Genomic DNA, 22,128 nt, shown 5'->3' with positions numbered 1-22,128 from the left:
GCGAACGAGGAACGTTACTAGCAAACACCTTGAGAACGCGCCCTCTATTTTTTCAAGATAGAATTACCAATCAATCAACACCAATGTTTGACAGGTTGGTCGCAATTTGACAAGGAACCCATTCTGGTAACTGATGGTTTTGATCACGCCAACTATACGTTACCGTGACCTACAAGAAGGTGCCTGACCTATCTTTCTTATGGCCCCTCTGCTTAACTCTGCTATCTTTCTCCTCTGTGGTATTTTCTTGGAGCAAAATAACAAAAGGTATTTCGAATTGCTTAGATTCGATCATGAAACATTAGGTACATAAGGCTGGGCAAAAATATAACTTGGGTAACTAGGAGTTCCTACCTGGGATAACAACTTCCCGCAACAGAGTAAAAAGCAGTCAATGACGAAAGATGGAGAAATTACACCTCTTGTAACAGCCAGTTTCTTCATCAAAAGTAAAAGCCAAAGTAATGTCATAAAGTAAAAGTAACGGTCAAATTCGTTTTTCACGATTTTATCTATTAGTTTTGCTGTGACTTTAGCCTTGAAAAAACGAATTTGACCGTTACTTTTACTTTAAGTACTCCTAAGAAACTGGCTGTAAATTATGATTTTGTTCAAAATACCAGTAGATAATGTTTTAATCTTCACCGTTTTCTTCGTACAAATAAATCCAGACATCGGATATATCTCAGACAATGTAAATACTAAGCTCATGTAATGAAGACATAAAGTTCAGTCTAGATTTGGATCTAGAAACTAGATCAGACTCATTTCAGAGACAATAAAACTGAATTTAGGCAGTAATAAGAATAGATGTTGGAACTACGTTTCGCGTGTTATTTATGCTGTTGATTTTGATGTGGTTAGAATTAATTTTGGTGGTTTGTTTGCCTACAAGATATTTTGATAATTTCACAAAGTTTTATCTAAACTAATATAATAAAGAGTAAAACATTTTGTTTGTTAAAAAACCCTGAAGACTTCGAAACCACTAGACCGATTTAAAAACATCTTTCACCATTAGAAAGCTACATTATGTACGAGTAAGATAGACTATATTTTATCCCGATACCGGCAGTAGTTCCCACGGGACATGGGTGAAAACCGTGGGAAAATGCCTAGTTAAATAGGAAATTACAGCACAAACAGACAAAACCAGCCATGTCCCGACATTTGAGAGCAATTAATAAAACCTCACATTTTGAATGGCTGCGTGCCAACACTTGAGGCAAAAGTTTGATTCATTAAAACTGTCTCCAACACACTGGATGAATGCAGTTGATTTGGTAATAGCGGCAGTTGTCAAGAGTTTAAAACTTGCTGATTATGGATAGAGATAAAAGCTGTTTTTAATTAATATTATGCGAGTGCGGGGCTGCTATGCAGACCATGTCCCACCTCATCGCATGTCCACTATGCCCTGAAAGTTGCTCGCGGCAGGACCTAATGAGCGCATCCAGCCGTGCTCTCGCTGTGGCGGCATGTTGGGCTGCCAAAGTGTAGTCTCACTATAAGACATGTCACTATAAGTATTAATATTATAAAGCAGAAGTTTGTTTTGTTTGCTTGAAAGCACTAATCTTGGGAACTACTAGTCCAGTATGAAAAATTCTTTCAATGTTAGATAGCCTGTTTATCGAGGACGGCTATAGGTTATTTATCTGGGTTCGTGCAGAAGTTCCCACGAGATTTGGGATACGTGTGAAACGGTGTGAACGGCAGAAGCTAGTTGTATATAGGTAGTAGTAACTTATAGTAGTTGTGTCGGACTGTATTATGAAGTATCAGTTCTTATTTACGTCTTGCATTATGCAAGTAACCATTTGCATAATTAACTAACTAATTAGCCTTGCAGTAAAGGTTATAAATACAAACATTATTCTAATCTATCCTACTTAAGAATTCCATCAACAGACACAAAATGTTTCTTTGTTTATAAGATATTCTTTTGTTTTTTACTCGTGAGTAATCCACGGTGATGGATTTCAAAGCATGGAGAACAAAATGACTAGAGATGTCATAACGCAAAATCAACTAAGAAAGCATCGCGCCAAAATGCGGTTGTACTCAATACTTTTATTGCTTTCCACATGTATTCTTAGGTGGTAATACTTATAAATAGTTCACATGCACCCTGTCGGGCACAGCAAAATAAGTGGGTTAGGAGAGAGGAAGCTCTTATTGGCTATGTTACTTATTATTGTTGACTAAGACTAAAGTAGTTATATAGGCAAATAAGTTATATTTATATTTTAAAGTTATATTTTTATTTAAACACACTGTAAAGTTGAAATCTGTGTATGCACGCGTATATATGTGTGTGTGTGTGCGTGTGACTGTTTATGTTGTTTATGTTTATGTTCGGGGGACGAGGAACGTTACTAGCTCCACCCTTGCACGCCTTCTATGAAACCCACTCATTATTTCCAAAATAGAATTACCACTCAATCAAGACCAATGTTACACGAATTTGTTCTGATCTGACAAAGAACTCAAACGTCTTGTTAGTTCTATTAACTGATCACGGCTACCGTACGTTGCTTGATCTACAAGAAGGCGCCTGACCTACCTTCCTTATGGCATCTCCGCTATCTTTCGTTTCTCCGTGTTTCAATGCCATTTGGATATAACAAAGCTACCCTTTATCGTTCTTTATTGTTTTTTTCCGTGTACATAAAATATATCAGCATGAGTAGGTTTTACTGTTTTTCCGATAGGTGGGCCTCGGTTCGGGAGGGTTGTAAATAAAAATGAAAAATTCAAGGGCTTAAGAAGAGAGAAGTTGTGGCTTATCATATTTAATGTTTTTTTTAATGGATGGTCGAAAATCATCATCATCTGCCTTTTCTAAACTACTTACCTAAATTGGTTAATAGTGTTGGAGTCGGTCTATAATAAAAACCATTTAAATAAATAAATCGATTGATCAATTTCTCAGGTTTGTTAGACTGGTCTAAAGATGATCTTAGAACTTTCTTTTGTGTTGTTTGTGATGGTAATGGTGCGCAAAATATTAGGTACCCTTCTTGACAGTCGGGTATTAATAACAAGAAGTGCACTTAAAAAGAACTTTTCTTCATGTCCCATTTAGGTTAAACACACTTTACTTGAAGAATTTTGGGTCATTCATACAAAAAAAACTTGGGTTATTGTAAGTACCTTGTAGTAAGTATAAGTCCTTTCTTATGTTGAATGCTTGTCACTTGTTTCTGTATCAAGATATCAGATATTCTCAAATTGACCGTGTATATCTATTACAATATAGATATTTACACTATCTTATCACTATTGTTAACATGAAATTTCCCAAAAAAAAACACTGTCTGGTGTAATGCATTTAGGCCAAAATTTTCAGACAAAATCAACGTCTGATTTTCTTAAAACAACTGTTTACTTTGAAAATCTACAATCAGCAGTTATTTCAAGAAAACTAACTTTTCACGTTCTTATTCACTTTACTTTGTAAGTACTTAATAACTATGTAATATCTTGTTACACTTCAATATAATACTTGCTAAAGAAACTATTGAAGTATTAAAATGAGACTTTGTATGTAAATTTTATGTTCCTAACTCATGCAATGTAATATACTCCTACCTAAGGAGGACATTACTTTGTATTTCTCTCAGCAACATTTTAACTAGATTTTCCTTATTTGATATGAAATCTTAACAAACCTACATACTTTTACAGCCTTCTTCGAAAGATGAGCTATCAAGCACTGAAATATTTTTTTCTAATCGCAAATTTTATTCGCAACTAGCTGATCCTGCGAACTTCGTATCGTTCCCTAGACCTCTACAAACATTTTAAAACCAAAATCAGCTCAATCGGCCCAGCCGTTCTCGAGTTTTTAATCAGACTAACGAACAACAATTCATTTTTATTTATATAGATTTTTACTTTATAAAAAACTATTCGGTATAAGATAATCCTTACTTATATTACCTACAAATGCTTAGCTCATAGTACCTAGCTCTGTCTGTCTATCCTGCCTTTACGCCAAAACTACTGAACCGATTTCATCGTTTCATCATCATCGTCCTCTCAGCTATAGGACGTCCACTGCTGAACATAGGCCTCCCCCTTGGATTTCATCGTTTGCTACGAAGTTCTCTCAGAACGCTACGTAAAAGTATGTTCCTAGCAGGTATTATAGCTGGGAAGAAGAAACGATGATGAACAAACCTATTAAAAATAATAAAAAAACATATGCACCAAAACACAAAGTAATATTGAAATGGACAGCCTGCATCAAAATGAGTGATGACTATAAACGATGATGGATGAAAGGAGATTAAACAAAAAAATGTGAGATGATGTGAGTGATAAAGTAGATCCTGACAACGCAAATTGAGAAAAAACATTTCCTATATTGTTGCTTTTCTCTAATGAGGAGAAAAAAAGTAAGAAAAATTGAGAGATTATGTGTAAAATTATGGCGATTTTTTGTAAAAAATTGCCGTTTTTATGCAATGTCTTTTTTTGTAATTTCCATGAATTTGAATAGTTATAAAAGCTTATTAGTTTTATCTATAAATCCATAGTAGAAACTGTGTTTTTTATTTTTTAATTAACAAATAAGCACCAAGTGTGTAAATGATTTTAAAGATAGCTTTGCATAGCAAATCATAACTTAATCATGAAAACACTAATCAAAATTTTGCATTTTTTTCAATATTCTTTATAATTTCGGATTTATAATTCAGACTTTATCTTTTATTTGTCTTGATGAGCATACGGTCTTTTGAATAATAACTCAAAAACTTAATATTATAACAAAGTCACTTGAACAGTAATTGGCCTTGTCTAGCCTTGAAACCACAAAAGGCAGAAAAAATATTTTTAGAAACACAAAACTGTAGCAACTACCCCGAAAATATCCATTGCATATTTAACCATAACATCACAAGCATAAGATACAAAATTGCATGGCAACAATTTAGAGTTATCAATGCAATAAATAGAGATAGGGTTATAATAAAGATAAAATGTTATATTTCTATTATACAATAGTAGCAATATTGTTGTAAATATTACGTAGACGGTGGCTTTACAGTTTATTACCTAATATGAGTCAATGAATGATTATAGAATGTAGATATTTTTTTTCTCAAACAAACCAACAAACTTCTTAGGTATATGACATGTGCGTTGCTTCGATTTCGGGTCAGGCAAGTATCAATGCAACTTTTCTAAGTTTCTATGTACCTTCTTAGTCTTACCTTGTACGTACACCAACGACCGTGTTTCGGATGACACGATAAACTGCAGGTCTCGGCTGTCATTTTAACATCTTTGGCAGTCATTACGGGCAGTCAGAACAAGGAAGGGAGTGAGTGTCAGTATGACGAGTGAGAGGGAAAAATGTAAGCGGAAGACATATTGCGCCCACCCTAAATAAAATTGGAATAGGGCAGGGGGCAGAAGAAGAAGATGACGGGTAGACACGCGAAAGCCAATACTTTACCTTTTATCCAGGTACAGGAAGTAGTTCCCTCTGGACGCGAGATGAACCGCGGAATCCATCATATCATTTTATTATTGACATCATGACATACTCAAAGAATCAAAAGAAGCATTGTCATACAATTCAATGCACAATTTCCTTCAATGGGACATAACAAACACATATCAAAACCAACATAACATATTGTTTGAACCAACCCCAAAAGGTCAGTGGCACTATGTCAACCTAACGACATTTAATCAGAAGTCTGAAGTATCAGACAAGTGTCTGTCAGACCCAGCTCAGGAGTTGGTCTAACAATATTAAAACTATGCCTTGACGGAGGTCGGAGAGGAACAAGACCGTTCACGTGAGTAGACTTTGTTATTTTGTATGGGAAATCTGAATTACCCTTTAAAGAAAGGCTTTTTCAAATAAGCATATTTAGGTATACCAATCTTACTGATAGATAGATAGATAGATAGATATACTCTTTATTATGTACACCAATTTAAAAAAAAAAACAAAAACAACAACAAAACACTGATCTACAGATTTAAAAGTCGGTGACACAATGGGCGGTCTTATCGCTAAAAGCGATCTCTTACAGACAACCTTTGGATGGATTGAGAATAAAAAAGAAATAACTGTATTGCAGGTAGTTTTTGGTGTACTATGTATAATATTAATACCTAAAAATAGACAAAATAAAAAAATAAATAAATACATATACATATAATAAATATATATTTATAAAATAGCACAAATATGTATATATATAATATATATTGAAAGTTGCCAATAAACTTAGTGATACCTACTCCGCAACAATATGGTATTTTACTGGATTATAAATTGGAAAGGTAGTGCTTTTTCACCAGGTTCTTGAAGATTGCTAGAGATTGAGCCTGCCTTATTGTCACGGGCAATGCATTCCACAACCGCACAGCTTGAACGGTAAAAGATTTATCAAAGAAGCTAGTGGAATGCAATGGCATCTCTAGCCTCAAATTCTCAGATGACCTTAGACATTTTGCATGTGTGTCATTAAGGAACTTAAAACGTTCTTTTAGATAGGACGGGTTTTTTGGATTGAACAAAATGTTGTACAGTAAAGACAGGATATGAGTATTCCGGCGAAGACGTATAGGAAGCCACTTGAGTTTTGAACGGAATTCAGAAATATGATCATATTTGCGCAAGCCAAATATAAATCTAATACAAACGTTTTGAAGTCGCTCAAGTTTATCAAGCTGTGCCTCAGTGAGATCGAGATAACTGACATCAGCATAATCAAGGATTGGAAGCAGGAGCAAGGATTGTGCAAGCGCCATTTTGGTGGCTGTCGGGAGAAAGTTTCGTAATCTCCTCAAGGACCTGACAGATGCAAACACTTTCCGGCTAATTTCTTGAAGTTGGGGACCCCATGTAAAATTTTTGTCAATGACAATCCCTAGGTTTTTAACTTTGTCCCCGATTGAAATAGCAGTGCCACCAAAAAAAATAGGGGGAAGTTGCAGCCAGTCAATCTTTTGAATCAATCTAGAGCTACCAACTACAATGGCCTGAGTTTTTGCTGGATTGACTTTGAGACCATAAGCCTGACTCCATTCGCAAATTGTAGCCAAGTCGGTGTTAATATTAGCGATTGCATCTGCCAAGTCCGAGAATGCAGCTTGGCTATAAATTTGTAAATCATCAGCATAAAGGTGGTAGGAAGAAAGAAGATTTTTGGAAATAGAATTAATAAATATCGCGAAGAGTAAAGGAGATAAAACGCCACCCTGTGGCACGCCAACAGAAGTATAGCACCATGAAGAGTATGCGTCTTCTATGCATATACGTTGACGGCGGCCAAACAGGTAACTACGAAACCAGTCAATCGCCGTTGGAGATATGTTCAGAGAGCCAAGTATGCCAAGCAGGACATCGAAGTCGACGGTATTAAATGCATTACTAAAATCTAGCAAGCAGAGAACCGTCAGATTCCCGGTGTCCATGCCACGGCGTATATCCTCGGTAATATTCACCAACGCTGTAGTGGTGCTGTGACCAGGTCGGAAACCGGACTGGAAAGGATTCAGCAGGTTATTCCTACACAGAAAAGCATTCAGCTGATCATGGACAAGACGTTCTAGGACTTTGGAAAGGAAAGGTAGGATGGAGATGGGACGATATTCTGAAAACGAAGCAGGATTCGATGTCTTGGGTAAGGGATGATTTTGGCTTCTTTCCAAATAGATGGAAAGATACCACAGGATATGGAGTAGTTAAGGATGTGGCACAGGACAGGCAAAATTACATCAAGGATTGGAAGTATCATTTTCCGACTGATACAATCATCACCTACAGCATCAGAGGTAATGGATACTATACTCTTCTTAACATCACAATCAGAGAATTGACTAAAGACAAATGCAGGATAATCCGGAGTTGGTTGTTTTGAAAGATAATCTAAGGTGCGAGCCTTAGCTGTCCCACTGTATGAAGACGACGATGAAAAGTGTTGATTTAGAAGATCAATATTTAACTGTTTCGAAACTGGTTCTTGGCGTGATTTCCCAACTCCCATGGATTTTAGAAATTTCCAGACTTTTGCTGGGTCTCCATTCTCAACTGAATGATGGAAATGTTGGCGTTGTGCATCCCTACACACCTTGTTGCATCGATTGCGAACCTCTACATAATGCTCACGAGTAGACGTATTAGGACGACATTTGAACTTTGTTTTTGCTACAGCCTTCTTGTGCATGACAGTCTTGATGGTATCCGATAGCCACGGAGCCGGAAGATGCTTCAGTTTGATTGCACGAATCGGTGCGTGGACGTCATAAAGCCGTACCAGTGTGTCAGTGAGCAACGAAACTTTGTCATCGACCGACTCAGCGGCAGCCAGCGGTGCCCAATCAATACTGCCAGCATCTCTGCAAAGGTCATCCGTGTTCATGCCACCAAAATTACGCTGCAGAAGGATCCTGGGTTTAGGTTTAGGAGGGCGAATTTTGTATGAAAGGAATATTAAGTCGTGGTAGGAAAACATATCAGCTGCACATTGACCATGCTTGCTGACATGTTCCTTAGACGACACAATAGCAAGGTCCAGTAGTGAAGGGTTACAGTTGGGGAAGTGGTGGGTGGCACTTAATGGCAGGATTGACAGGTTGGACGATTCAATCGTTGAACATAAGGAAGACGAGCGGGAATCGTTTTTCAATAAACACGTATTAAAATCTCCCATAATAATGGTGTGACTGTAATAAGGCGTTAGGTTTTCGAGGAGATGTTCAAGGCTGGAGAAGTAATTTACACGTAAGGAAGGACAATAGAAGACACCAAGCAGAATTTTGGCATGATTCAGGTTGACTTCTAAAAAGAGATGCTCACCGGCACCCAGCGGTGGTGGTTGTGCTGACATACTAATAATAGAAAAAGGAATATGTGGACGAAGGTAAATGGCAACACCACCCCCACCGCCAACCGTACGATCATTTCTTATTAGCTGAAAACCTGGTAAAGAATAGGAAGTAGAAGGAAGACACGGTTTTAACCAGGATTCTGAAACAAGGATAGCATGAACATTCTTACAGTCTAAGTTAGCTAGCATGTCAGAGTAATGTGCCGGAATACTTTGGGCATTTATATGGACTACATTAAAATTCTTCGGAACATCAGAAAACTGAGCTTCAAGAGTATCAGCAAGTGTGGGAATACTGGCAAAACTATCACTGCTACAAGCAGATAAAAAAGTTTCGGCATCGCTGTCATCGTTACAGTCTAGCATTGACGATACTAATTATATATATAAAACTACAATATAATTCAATATATAAATACAAACAAAAATAAAATTAAAATGTATATCATTAATCCACCCGCCGGTTGTGTGTTTACAAGATTGCGACTTATTACAATAGTTAAAAGCAATTCAAAACACACAACAAAAAATAATAATAAAAATAAAATAAAAAAGCACTAAATAGTATTGAAATAATAACATCCAAGTAGCCAAAGAAAAAAGAAAAATATATCATAATAAAATTAAAAGTAAGCAAATTTTATAGAATTACATGAAGTGTTTCCGAACGAACGAACAAAAGCTAATATAGTTTGACTTAACATGAAATGACAGAAAGGAAATGACATCAGTTTGACATACGTACAAAAATAATAAGTTTAGTGAAAGAAGTTAGATAAAAAATAATTTTGGACAGTAATTTGAGGGTACATACAGTTCATCTAGAGCTACCTGGATGCCGCCACTTAGAGGACTAATTACTTTTACTGATGATGTTATTAATTCGTACTACAATTTAAAGCTGATGAAAAATAGTTTATTTGGTTAAAAAAATGCTTATCTCAGGAACCGCTGGCCCGATTTGGAAAATAGCCAGTGGAAAGTCTTTCAATGTTAGATAGCCCATGTAGGTAATAGTCACCACGCAACTCGGATAAATTAGAAGTACCTACATAGCTGGTGGAAGCTATATAAAAGCATAAAAGTTCTTTAAAAACTTAGAACAATCAGTAGGTCCCTACGCTGGTATTGCTTCCCTTTAATATTCCAAGAACATACCGAGAAAATACTTCATAACGATATATTGCAGTTATTATAATAATATTTGGGCCAGAACAAACGAAATATTTGGACGTGTAGCGCATAACATAATAAGTAGGCCACAGTTATTTAGCCGTAATCCGATTCATTTATTAAACGATTTACGAGTACGTTACTCGTGGTACGTTGTATTTAATAATGGTATTATTTATCGTTCTGACTGGCTAGCCTTGGGGTTCAGATTCCAGTACTCAACTATACGGGTTCAGATTTCAGTCTTACTTGGCAACTGAGAATCAGTGTTTTACATAGAGCAACTGCCTATTTGACCAACCCAGTGTTTCTCAGCCCCGTTATCCGGGAAAACTCGACACTTTAGGTAAGATTGGTTGTCAGATTTTCTGGTTTCTGACCTGTAACGACTTCCAAAGATGTTTAAGTGACAGACGAGATCTACCAATTTATCGTACCTTCCGAAATACGGATGAACTCATCATGACAAGACAGGTAGTCATCCATCCACAGATCGACCAAGCCAAGGTCAAGGGATTTTTTTGCATATGTTTTTTTCTTTTCATTTTTAATATAAGTAGGTACAAAAAGATCTTGTTACTAGGTACGTTCTTAGAACGTAGTTGCCTATTAAGGCATTGCAATTTATTGAAAGGTGCAACAAAATTGTTTGCATTTGCTTAACCTTATAATCAATTAACCCCAAAAAACTGAAACCACCTCAAAATACTCAACAATCTGTATAACATCCATTTACAAGGAATTTGCACGAAAACAATATCAAATGACGAACTCTCGATAAAACTGAAGTACGCTATCTAATGTCCTGAGAAATCAGATAAGCACCTCATTTATCGAGGAAGGCTGTAAACTACTTTTTATCCGGATGCTCCAAAAAGTTTATAAGAAACGTGGGTGAAACCGCTAGAAGAAGCTAACAATATGCCATCTTCGAAACCAGGTCATAACATCAGAATCTCAAAACATATACGAGATAACAACACGAAAACACATAAATTCAATCTCAAACATAAATCAAGCTCATTATAATTAGCCTATAAACTTTCATTGATAAACACCATGATTCCTCATAAACTACTAAAATGATTATTATTGTAGATACATCTGTGAATGCTTTTTATTATTCCAAAAATAATGTGCACTATATTTTCTCGAAGGTAATGACGAATGCATGCTTCAAAGAAATACAAATTACTCTTAATCATCATCTACCTAGCTTTTCCAAGATAATCCTTGGGTTGGGTTCCAGTCTATCTGGATGCTTTCCATTGTTTTACATGGAGCGACTTCTAGACCTTCTCAACCCTGTTTCCAACAACCTGATATGCCTTTGTGATACTGGTTGTCAGACTTTCTGGCTTCTGACTACCCATGGCGACTGCCAAAGTTAGTTTCTAAGTAAAATAATGATTACATATAAAAGAGAAGGAAAAAGTATCTTCTTCTTTCGACGACCTCGATGGCGCAATGGTCACCATGCCGGACTGCCGGACCTAAGGTCCCGGGTTCGATTCCCGGTTCGGTCGTCATTTGTGTGATGAGCATGCTTGTTGGCCGTGGTCTGGGTGTTACAATATGTATTTATAAATATGTATATATGTAGCTATATGTAGTATATCAGTTGTGTTAGCACCCATAACACAAGTTAATTAATAACTTACCATGGGGCTAACCGACCGTGTGTGTAAAGGTGTCCCGACATTATTATTATATATTATTCTTACTGTCCTGCTCCCTACTTAAATTGTAATAATATGTTTTCTTCTTCCATTCCTCTTTATCAATTAGTTTGTCATACTAACATTTACTCTCTTCTTATTCATACTGTTACAGCCTTTTTATCATCAGACTGTTGAGCTGCGGCCTCCTCTCACACGGATAAGAATTGAACATTAATCTATTGGTTAATCTTCTTACATTCATATTATCTCTAAATCAATCCACCTATGCTAAACTGCACCTATGTGCGGTCTTCCTATTTCTCTAAAATCTCCCCAGATACTTACATATAACTCTTGAATTATTATAGTTAGAATCTGCCTAGCCTTTTCCCAAAAATGTTGGTCAGTTTCCAGCAACTTGCGAGGCAGCAGCTTAACAGTATTTTAAGCTATAGTGACCGCCAAATAAAAAATAATTCCTGCAACTTTTCGCAAATCATTCATTTCCCCTTTTATTAAGAAATTCGTAATTTCACGTGCAATATTTCCATTCCTAGTACTATTTCTAGGTCATTCAAAAATCAAAATCAAAATCTTTTTATTTCAAACTAGCTGTTGCCCGCGACTTCGTCTGCGTGGGCAATTTGGAATTGTCAAAATACTACTTATGCCGTAGCGTAGGTGTATTCTTTTACATAACAGTATAATTAGGATTACCACTTAGCAGCAGCACGGGTTGATCAATCAAGGTGGTGTCGACGATTTGTGACTATTTATCTAAACAAAAGAAGTAAAGTTTGTGACGTTGTGGAAATCTCTAGATACGGTCAACCGATTTGGAAAATTATTACGTAATTCTCACAGAAAAAAAAGGTCTGACAAAGTTGTCATTTGTACATTTTCTGCAGCAGCTGCGACAAATCAGGAGCCAGAAAGTCTGTCAAACAATTTTACTTATCATGGATAACGCGGTGTCTAGTTCACTGGGTTGAAGAGATCAGATAGGCACTCCAAGTAAACATTGGTACTCAAAAAGATTCGGTTTGACTGGAAGCCAACACCCACACAATTGAGGAATATCTGGGTGGATGATGACTGAGTCATCAGGCAAGCGCATAGTTTCACTACTTGTATTTCGGGGATTTTCTGTGCATGTTATGTTGGAATTCCACCGAAATGTTTGCAGTAGTTCACGATCAGGTAAAGTATACGTCCGAGAGAGTAAGTCCAATTCGTGTGTTGGCACTTGAAGCCTGCAGTTCTTCCAAGATTTTCAAAATGTACGCTCGCAATTTGTCATTTCTTGATGGAGCCCGCAGATCAGAAGAAACATAAGTGCTGTGTATACTGTGCGTCACTACTGCACAACGGTAAAATTTCGTCTTTATAAATAGCACAAACGTTCGCTCTCTTGCGGAGGACGTTTCGTCACACGTAGGTAAACAGGACAACAGTATATTATCATCGAACCGCTTTCAAAGATCTGATGAGCGAACAGACCAGAACTGACTTGATCGCCTCGAGAAAATCAGAGCTCTATGAAGCGATCATTCGCTTTGGTTCCTACTGTTATTGTGGTTTCTGAAAATGTACTCAATTAACCAACGATGAATATAATTCTGAGCAGGCCGACTCTTTTGACTTCTCGAAAATCATAACGTTGGTTTTTGTGCAATGCACAAACTGAAATTCGATATATTCAATATTCACACATTCGATATTGACACTTCTACTGAATTGATATTAAAAGGTTTGACAACGGGCTATAGTAGCGTAGTTAAACTAACTGAAACAATTTTAGTGATCCTTCAATAAAGTTAGAGAAGCGTGATGAAGATGACCTAATTCATTACTATTCTAATTTGTTCATGTACCACAAAACTCAAGTGAAGGTGGAGAAAAGGATTACCAAGCTCCCAAAGGCCTGGGCATTTGCAACACGTTGCAAGGCATCCTGGAAAGTTACGTAATTCTCAGCCATCAGTTTGAGCAGCGTGAGGGAGTGTCAGGCTTTGGCCCCAGTGGGCCTCACAGGGGTTTGCTGAATCTCCTTGAGGGGCGCGTGAAATAACGGGTCTTCCAGAAGCCGGAAGCCGGAAGCAGGAAGGTCGATGACCCACTCAAAACTAATCGCTCACGCCTACGGTGGCCGGGAGTCGTCTCTCGACATCCGGCTTTCGTGGTGTCTTACCGCAGTGGCTGGGATGAGAGTTGGGAATTTTCAGTCGCTCCGCCGCCTCATTCTTTGTCATCCCATTTCTTCTCGCTCCGGATCATGGTTTAAACCGGGGTCGGGTGCGATAGGTCGCACAGTCCGCACAGTGGTGACACCCGGGCGCCACCTCCATGAGATCAGAGTTGGGAATGTATGTTTGCAAAAAGGAATAGAACATTTAGCGAAAACACGTTTGATAGTAATTCTGTCTTTGTAACTGAATAATATAAATGATATAAACGTGTGACTGTGACTGTTCGTAATTGTGAACGGTGTATTTGTGATATAATTCTTAGCTCGATGATTTGTGATCAGAAGTTGAAAGCAAGTATGTCTTTGGCCTGCGACGCGTAATTTTTACGTTTTCAGAACGAACGAACTCTTGTCTTCTGTTGACAAGATGTCTGTTGACGTATTGTGACAGGTACCTAGTTATTCCCATTGATGTTAATTTTAGAAGTGACACAATGTTTTCGGTCGTATTTTGCCTACATTCTTCATTACTCAAAAAGTATATTAAAACCAGGAACTTACTTTTAAGGATGTTTGAATATTAATTTCATTGTTTTTTTTTTATTATAAAAAAAAATCTTAGACTCGCAATGCACTTTCAGTGTGATGCATGTTTGTTATTGAATGAAATGAATGGATATTCATGTTTATGAGAGGTATAGCTTATATTATGTCAGAACAACATATGTAGAGTTTTTAAGAATGTGGGGAAGTTCATAATTTCTCCGGGACGTGGGTGCCGCTTCCCATGGGAACTACTGCCCGCACCGGGATAAAATATACCCTATGTTACTCGCAGATAATGTAGCTTTCTAATGGTGAAAGAATTATAAAAATGTCCCTGATGATGCGCTGATATTTCTTGTAGTGTTTTTATAGTAGCGAAATACACACGTTGTCATATAATTTTAAGAACATACCATGACAAAGTGAAGTCTGTTTTCATTGATATTTTACCTACTACCAGTTCTATGGCACATCTGTTTCTGCATGATTTTCTTCATCTATAATTTTAGGATATCATTTCTTTAAATTCAGTTTTTTGCTCAAGTTACTTATAAAAGCGTCATTTTCTATGTAAAGATTGATAATAGGCCGATAAACTTACAAAGTTCAACATTCAAATATGTGTCATTATTGCACCCGCTGTTGCAGAAACGTTAACAGAAATTATCGTTCATTGCTCATCCCCCGTAGGTGATAGCGTGATAATATATATCCTATATGTTGAACCGGCCCCCAGGTAATATTCATGCAAAATTTGATTTAAATATATGCAGTACTTTTCGAGTTCAGTGAGACCAAACATACAGACAAACAGACATACAGACAAACAGACAAACAGACAAAAAATCTAAAAACTATATATTTGGGTTCAGAATCGATAATAGATCACCCCCCAAGTATTCTTTTAAAAAAATATTCAATGTACAGTTTTGACTTTCCTATCATTTTATTATATGTATAGATAGGCCTTTGCAGGCACCTATGAAACGTCACATTAGTTGCATGTATTCACTTTATCTAGCAAGTGAAGATATACGCAGAAGCATATCAATCAGACAATAGCTTAGAGAACTGATTGAAAAACTCTATTGTCTGTGATTGGAATCAACTTACACGGTGCATGTAGAACATTTTGTCATGAAAAGAAATATTTTTTATTCCTATAGAATGAAAGGTGTATTTTTTCAAAAAACAACTGGGGTCAGTTTTTCAAAAGGAGCGTCTACTTATTATTCTGATTTCTACAAACCTGGCTACTACATTTCATATAAGCACCTTTTTCAAACTAAAGTAACTAATAATACAAGACTGACAAATTACAGTCCATTTTAGTGCATTTATTTAACTTTCAACATATTATTTATATTTTTTAATATTAGATTATAAAAAAAATAAAAATAAAAAAACATTAAAAAATATTTAAAAATAGATGGCCACCGATATCGGGCACAGGGTCCAAGGTACCGGTGGGTAGGGTCCCAGAGACAGAAACCTCCTCACAATACGCGCCGTATCAAGGAGTGCCTTCTGAATCAATCCCTTGATCCAGCCGCCCAACGAGAGCCTCCTGAGGTGTTGGTCGAGGCTCTTGGCTTACAGTCCATTATTATTAGATGTCTAACAGTGAAAACCTCGGAAATGCATTTTTGGTCAAATTAATTTTATTGCGATTCCAGGAAGATAACGTCGCAAAGCACATTCAATATCGTCCCCCTAAAAAAATACTTATTTTACACTTATGCAATTTTCACTCTAAGGTGTCTTAGTGCATTTAAAACAGCTTGTCTCTAGAAAAGTCATATAAGATTTTAATCCTCTCACTTTAATCCTAGTTAGCCAACAGTATTCCCAAAGTGCATTTTATTTCATCAATTATTTAAAAACTAGGTTTCACCCAGTACAGGTACGTTTTAATTTTAATAAAAATATTAATCAAACACATACACGAGAAAACAATATTTAATATTCAATTTTATCATTCACTTCGCGTCCTGTCAGTCAATCAGTGTCAAAATGTCTATTTGTATGCAAAGCAGCGACGTGAGCGAATCCGGGAGTCAATATTGTATGTGGGTGGTAACTTGCTACTCCCTAAAGGGCACAGTTTATTGCGGAAATTTTTGTAGGCCTATTGTTTTTGTAATTAATGAGCACTGATTAATATTCAAATTAAGGCAGTAGTGGTAGATAAAGGGCAAGAAAAACTAAACTTTAATTTTTTTTTACGAAAAACACAAAAAAATAAAATATTGAAAGCTTAAAGCTGGTGGTAATTATACCTACAAAATAATTATTATCAAAGCCTTAGAGCTTTACTAGAAATTCAATTGTTATCAAAAGATATTTATTGATAATATAAAAATCGTAGCAAAGAGTTTAAAAAAAGATGTTTTAATGGTATTTGTTTTAATAATTTTTGGACGAATTACTTGTATTAATACAATTGACATACACCTATTGTGTATGCCTATAATAATAAAAAAAAACATTTAACATTTTATCTATCTAAAATAATAATAAAAAATCAGTACTCACAATGTCATCATAAAAAGGCATCAGGATAGTTAGTATGCGCTTGATATGATAATAACATAATGTCCAATTCACTTCTAGTCCACCGCACACGGGCTGCTCAGGCAATGGACCATTATTCTCACCTATTTTGACCAATTAACATCTCAACACAAACATCGAAATAAACACTGCACTCAACTTTATAACACTCGAAAAACTAAAAACAAAAAAACACTCAAATTACTCTAAATTCAAAAATTATAAAACAATAAAAAGAAATTCTGCTCGGATTTGTTCGATCGCGGATTTTTATAACTTGTTTTTGTATTTATTATTTTGTGATTTAAGGGTGGTTGTTGAAATTATATGTAACTGAAAGTTTCGTAAAGTGGCCGCGCTGAATCGACGTGGGCTCGCTACGACTGCTGAAACCGAACTGAAGCGAGACCTGAAAATTATCTACCGACGACCAACGCTTAGAAATTCGCCTGCTCTTTTTTCTTGTTTTTATTTTGTGATTGATAAAATAAATAAGTAATTTTTGTGTTTATTTGTTGTGATTGATACTGTGAATAAGTTGATTGATTTTTTGAAGTGATTGTTTTGTTATGTCGCGAACTGGTTGGTTCGTTTTGAAATATTATTGTAATTAATCTCGTGTGTCGTTTAGGGAATAACCGTTTTTGTTTGACAATTTGCTATTGTTTTGCTAGAAAACTCAGCTTTGTTTATTAAATTGGTGACGAATTTTTGCTTGTGATTTTTTGTTAATAATTTTGCTTGACTCTTGTTATGATAAAGATGAATAGTGAGACATTTAGGTATCATATTGATTTTGATTTGATTTTATTATTTTACGTCATAATATAGTTCTGCTTTCAGATTTTTTGTAATTTTTTTGGTCACAAAAACCTACATTTTTCCTACTACAAAAATAACTGAGATAAAGCTTCTCTAATTAATTCTCATCTTTCCTCTATTTTCCATTGCTTACACAAGTGTTCTGAGTACAAAACGTTCAATATCAATTATGACCTTCGCCCACAATACCACTTAATACTTACCTACATTATCCATTGCGGCATAGCTACGTAGTTTGTAGTTGTTCTTGTGTACAAATGGAGCAATGAATAGGTACTCAGCTATTGTATGCTGGGCTATTATGCTGCATCGTCATTTCTGTAAGTAGTTCTATGACGGTGTTTGTTATAGTTCCGTGTTTCTGAAGGCAGGTTAAATAGTTGGGTGAACGATGAATTTCTTTAGCAGTCGTTATGGGTACGCAGTCTAAAGGAAAAGCTGACAACCGGTCTTAATACAAGTCATCATCTAACTAGCCTTTTCCATCTTTGGATCGGCTTCCAGACTAACTGGATAAAGCTGAATACTAATGTTTTACATGGAGCGACTGCCTATCTGATTTCTTTAACCCGGCAACTTCTTGGTTAGGTACTATGCATATAGGTATCATAAATAATGATCACGTGCTATCTGTAGGTAATTTCGATTTAAATAATCAAATTATGGGCAAAGAGCATGGACAAGATATATTATGATATGGGCAAGATTATGGGATTGATCCCTTGGCAGTCATAAAATGTGATGACATAAATTGTTTTATTTATTTTAACGGTCAATCTATCTGGACTGCGAAAAATACCTCTGTTTCAAACAGAATATCCCATTCATATTAAATTGAAGATATTCAGTCCTAATAATAATAATATAATAATAATAAAGCATTTATTTCAAGTAACTAGGACTCATATCAGGTTAGTAACAATATTTACATAAGACTATGTTAGTAAACTACAAAGTACAATTTGGTTACATAAAGAAACACTCACTACGAATCGCCGCTACAAGATTCCAGCCGAAATCCTGGAGCAACGATTCACTATGCAGCAGTCCAACCTATCAGCCACCATGCCCAGGATACCATTGGAGCTGGCCCGCACCCTGCGCACCAGGGATAATATTCTAAAAACTTAAACAGACACAGACTATTTTTTTAAAATATGGGTGTTTTCTCTCATAATAATAGGACAAGTTTGTCTAAAAAAGCCTTTGTCTAATTTAAAACCCAAGGTCTGGTATTTTTTGCTATGCCAGTCTAGACTATACTAATGACGTTTTACAACCAGATGTAGTCAAACAAAAACCATGTTTTATTATTATGGCTATAGTAGCATCTTTGCACACAAAGCAACTAAATGGTTGTTACCATCATAAAAATATATGTAAGTTGTATGTATAGCATAGGAAGTGATAAAGGGAGGGCGTTTTGGGAGATGCCTTTTGTTTTGACGTTCCAAAAGTGCTGGTTTATCAACCGAATACAAAGATTTTGAACTGATAAAGTCTCTGATAGTCAATCGAACCTATCTGACAGACCGACTATTACTTTTGGTTTCACTGGTCTCGGATAGCAATATCTGGCAGAAATAATAAGCAGTATTTATCTGGCAGATAGCATTAACTATATCAGGTAACTAACTGACACTTTAGTGACAGCCAGTAAAACCGACCCTGAAATTGTGCTTTGTGTATTTTTGGAAACATCTTTTATTTACCTTCACCGCTGTTTGTGACTATAATGAAATCTTAAAACTCAATTTTGGAGCACTTCCCACAGTCCGATTAGGATGATTTTTTTATGATACGATTATTTGTTGATGATATGTGGCCGACTAATCGCCTACTATGTGCTGACACTTATATTATAACACACCAGCTGCTCGTTATCAAAGCACTCGCGAAGTAAATTAATCATACAACAACAATGCACTCGATAGTTATTTACTTACATAATATATTCTGATAATAGTGTAAACTAAACTGTAGTGGATCTATCGTAGTGGGCACAGTGGGCAAATACCTAAACCACCCTAATTTATCTGGGACGCCATACTTATTTATGTATTATTTTTATGTACTCCCCCATTAACTCTCTAATACTCCCTTCTGTGCTTTCTTTTACGTAGGGAGACCCTAGTTACTTCCCTTATATACTTCCTTGTGTACTTTGTTATGTACTACATTATGTACCTTATACTTCCTTATATACTTTTTGTTTTTTCCTTATGTACGGTCCTTTCGTACTTTCTTATTACTATGCAACTCAATTATATACTTCCCTATGTACTCCGTCAAATACTTTCTTATATACTACCTTGTGTTATCTTTTATAAACCATTTTATGTAATCTCCTGCATATATATGTATACTCCTTTTGTATGTGCCTAGGAGCAAGGTATTTCGCAGGCAGAGCCTCGACAGGTGAGGTTGGCAATTGGGGCAGGACAGTTTTGTTCTGACTTCCCTACCTACCCTATTCCCAATAGCAGTCCTAATAACTATAAGAAAGACAATAGGAACCCTAGCCCTAGCATTATCGAAATACCTATATTTTCAGGCTACATCGACCCATTATTATCACATTTTACTAGAGGCCAAAACAGAAATATGGGACCTTATCATAATTGAGCGGAATTCCGCACGAATAACAATGCTTTGACCTTTCAAGCCCAAAAGTCTTCAGGCTAAATGTCTAGAACATTCTGTAGGACAATGAAAGGAAATTAAGAATTCATAAAGACAGCATTTTTATTGTTTTTAGTCCCAAAAAAAATAGGAAAACAATTGAAGACATTTTTTAAGTTCTCCTTAGAGCGTTTTCATACTAGCGGATTTTGTGCTTGGTTTTTCAGTAGTTTTGGCGTGAAAGCCGGACTGATAGGCATAAATTCTTTCGCTTTTATAATATTACTAGTTGATCTCCGCGGTTTCACCTACGTTTCTAGTGACCAACATCGAATAGATATGGTTTCCGGACATATTACATATGCTATTCGGGAATAGTATAGCTTCCCAACAGTGAAATAATTTTTTAAATCGGTCCAGTAGGTTTGGTACAAACAAAAATTGTTTTCCTCTTATGTTGTAGTATAGAAGTATAAATAAGTATTTTTTATTATTTAATAATAGATAAGTAATATAAGAACGGATAACTGGCGATAAAACCAGCATTCTCTCGATTGGTTTAAACACACCCTTAAACAAAAGAATCCATTGCTTCTTAAACATCAATAAACTCCCATTAGTGAAAGACACTAAAATATCTAGGCCAAGTACCTCCTTACCCAAGGTCAATGACCTTAGACATGTTTTTTCTCCAGTTCAATGGTTTGTATAAAAATACGGAAGTTTAAGGACGCCATGAATGATAGGCATTGTTTGTCCTGAATAGTAAGCAGAGTCGGTAACCTTATTAACCCCAAAACCAGGATGAAAATGATATAAAAGGATATAACTAGTTTTACATGGAACAAAAATAACACCATTTACCTATACTATTTATATCTTATATGCCATTTATATCGTCTTCCTGGAAAGTGATGATGATGGCATTCAAAGTTTTTAGTGGCCTAGTATTTCGCATGGCAGAATCAGTGGCGGCAAATAGGTCTTTCTCTGTGCAAGGATCGTGGCGCATTTGATAGTACATAATATGATACTGCAATGTTCGTGGTGAGATATATCACATCAGTGTAATGTTATAAAGTTGAAGCGTTTTTTTTTTGAGCCCTAATCGCAGAAAGTACAAGTGATCTGATTTAAAAAATTCGTTTAGTATAAGAAGGCCCATTTAAGACTTTGTGTCTGCCCACTACTGAGCGCTTCCGAGTATTCGTGTACAAAAATAGGTAATGCACATATTGATTTACACACACAAATAAAGCTTATCCGCTTTTCTGACATAAAACATTTTTAACCAAACACAGTAAACTCGAAACTCAGTTAGACAATGCAGTGTCAAATAAAATATAACAAACTACCGCAGCTGTTTTCATAATAAAACATTATGAACTTGCTACCAACATTATAAAAGAAAAATAAAAACCGGCCAAGTGCGAGTAGGACTCGAGCACGAAGGGTTCCGTACCATTATTTAAAATGATCAAAAAATCACGTTTGCTGTATGGGAGCCTTTCGAAATATTTATTTTTTTATTCTAGTTTTCAGTATTTCAGTATTTCTAGTAAAAGTCGTGGTGGCCTAGTGGGCAAAGAACCAACCTCTCGAGTATGAGGGCGCGGGTTCGATTCCAGGTCAGGCAAGTACCAATGCAACTTTTCTAAGTTTGTATGTACTTTCTAAGTATATCTTAGACACCAATGACTGT

At 36.1% G+C, this 22,128-nt stretch overlaps 1 protein-coding gene across 3 annotated transcripts in view; it reads right to left on the bottom strand.

The window, feature by feature from the left end:
- LOC110375929 (neuropeptide F receptor) overlaps nucleotides 1-17,397 on the bottom strand; it is an 83,681-nt gene extending 66,284 nt beyond the window's left edge. For 2 of the 3 annotated variants that reach the window (XM_049848984.2, XM_021334232.3), the window contains exon 1: nucleotides 16,965-17,397. In XM_049848984.2, coding sequence (XP_049704941.1) covers nucleotides 16,965-16,985 — 21 coding nt within the window. In that variant the 5' untranslated portion in view covers nucleotides 16,986-17,397. The remainder of the gene's footprint in view (nucleotides 1-16,964) is intronic. The other variant, XM_049848985.2, reaches the window with a different exon arrangement.
- Between the last annotated feature and the right edge of the window lie 4,731 nt (nucleotides 17,398-22,128).

The sequence above is a fragment of the Helicoverpa armigera genome, chromosome 21 (genome assembly GCF_030705265.1).
Source record: "Helicoverpa armigera isolate CAAS_96S chromosome 21, ASM3070526v1, whole genome shotgun sequence".
Classification (NCBI taxonomy): Eukaryota; Metazoa; Arthropoda; class Insecta; order Lepidoptera; family Noctuidae; genus Helicoverpa; species Helicoverpa armigera.
Note: the sequence above shows the minus strand (reverse complement) of the source record. Positions and strands in the feature narration are given on the sequence as shown.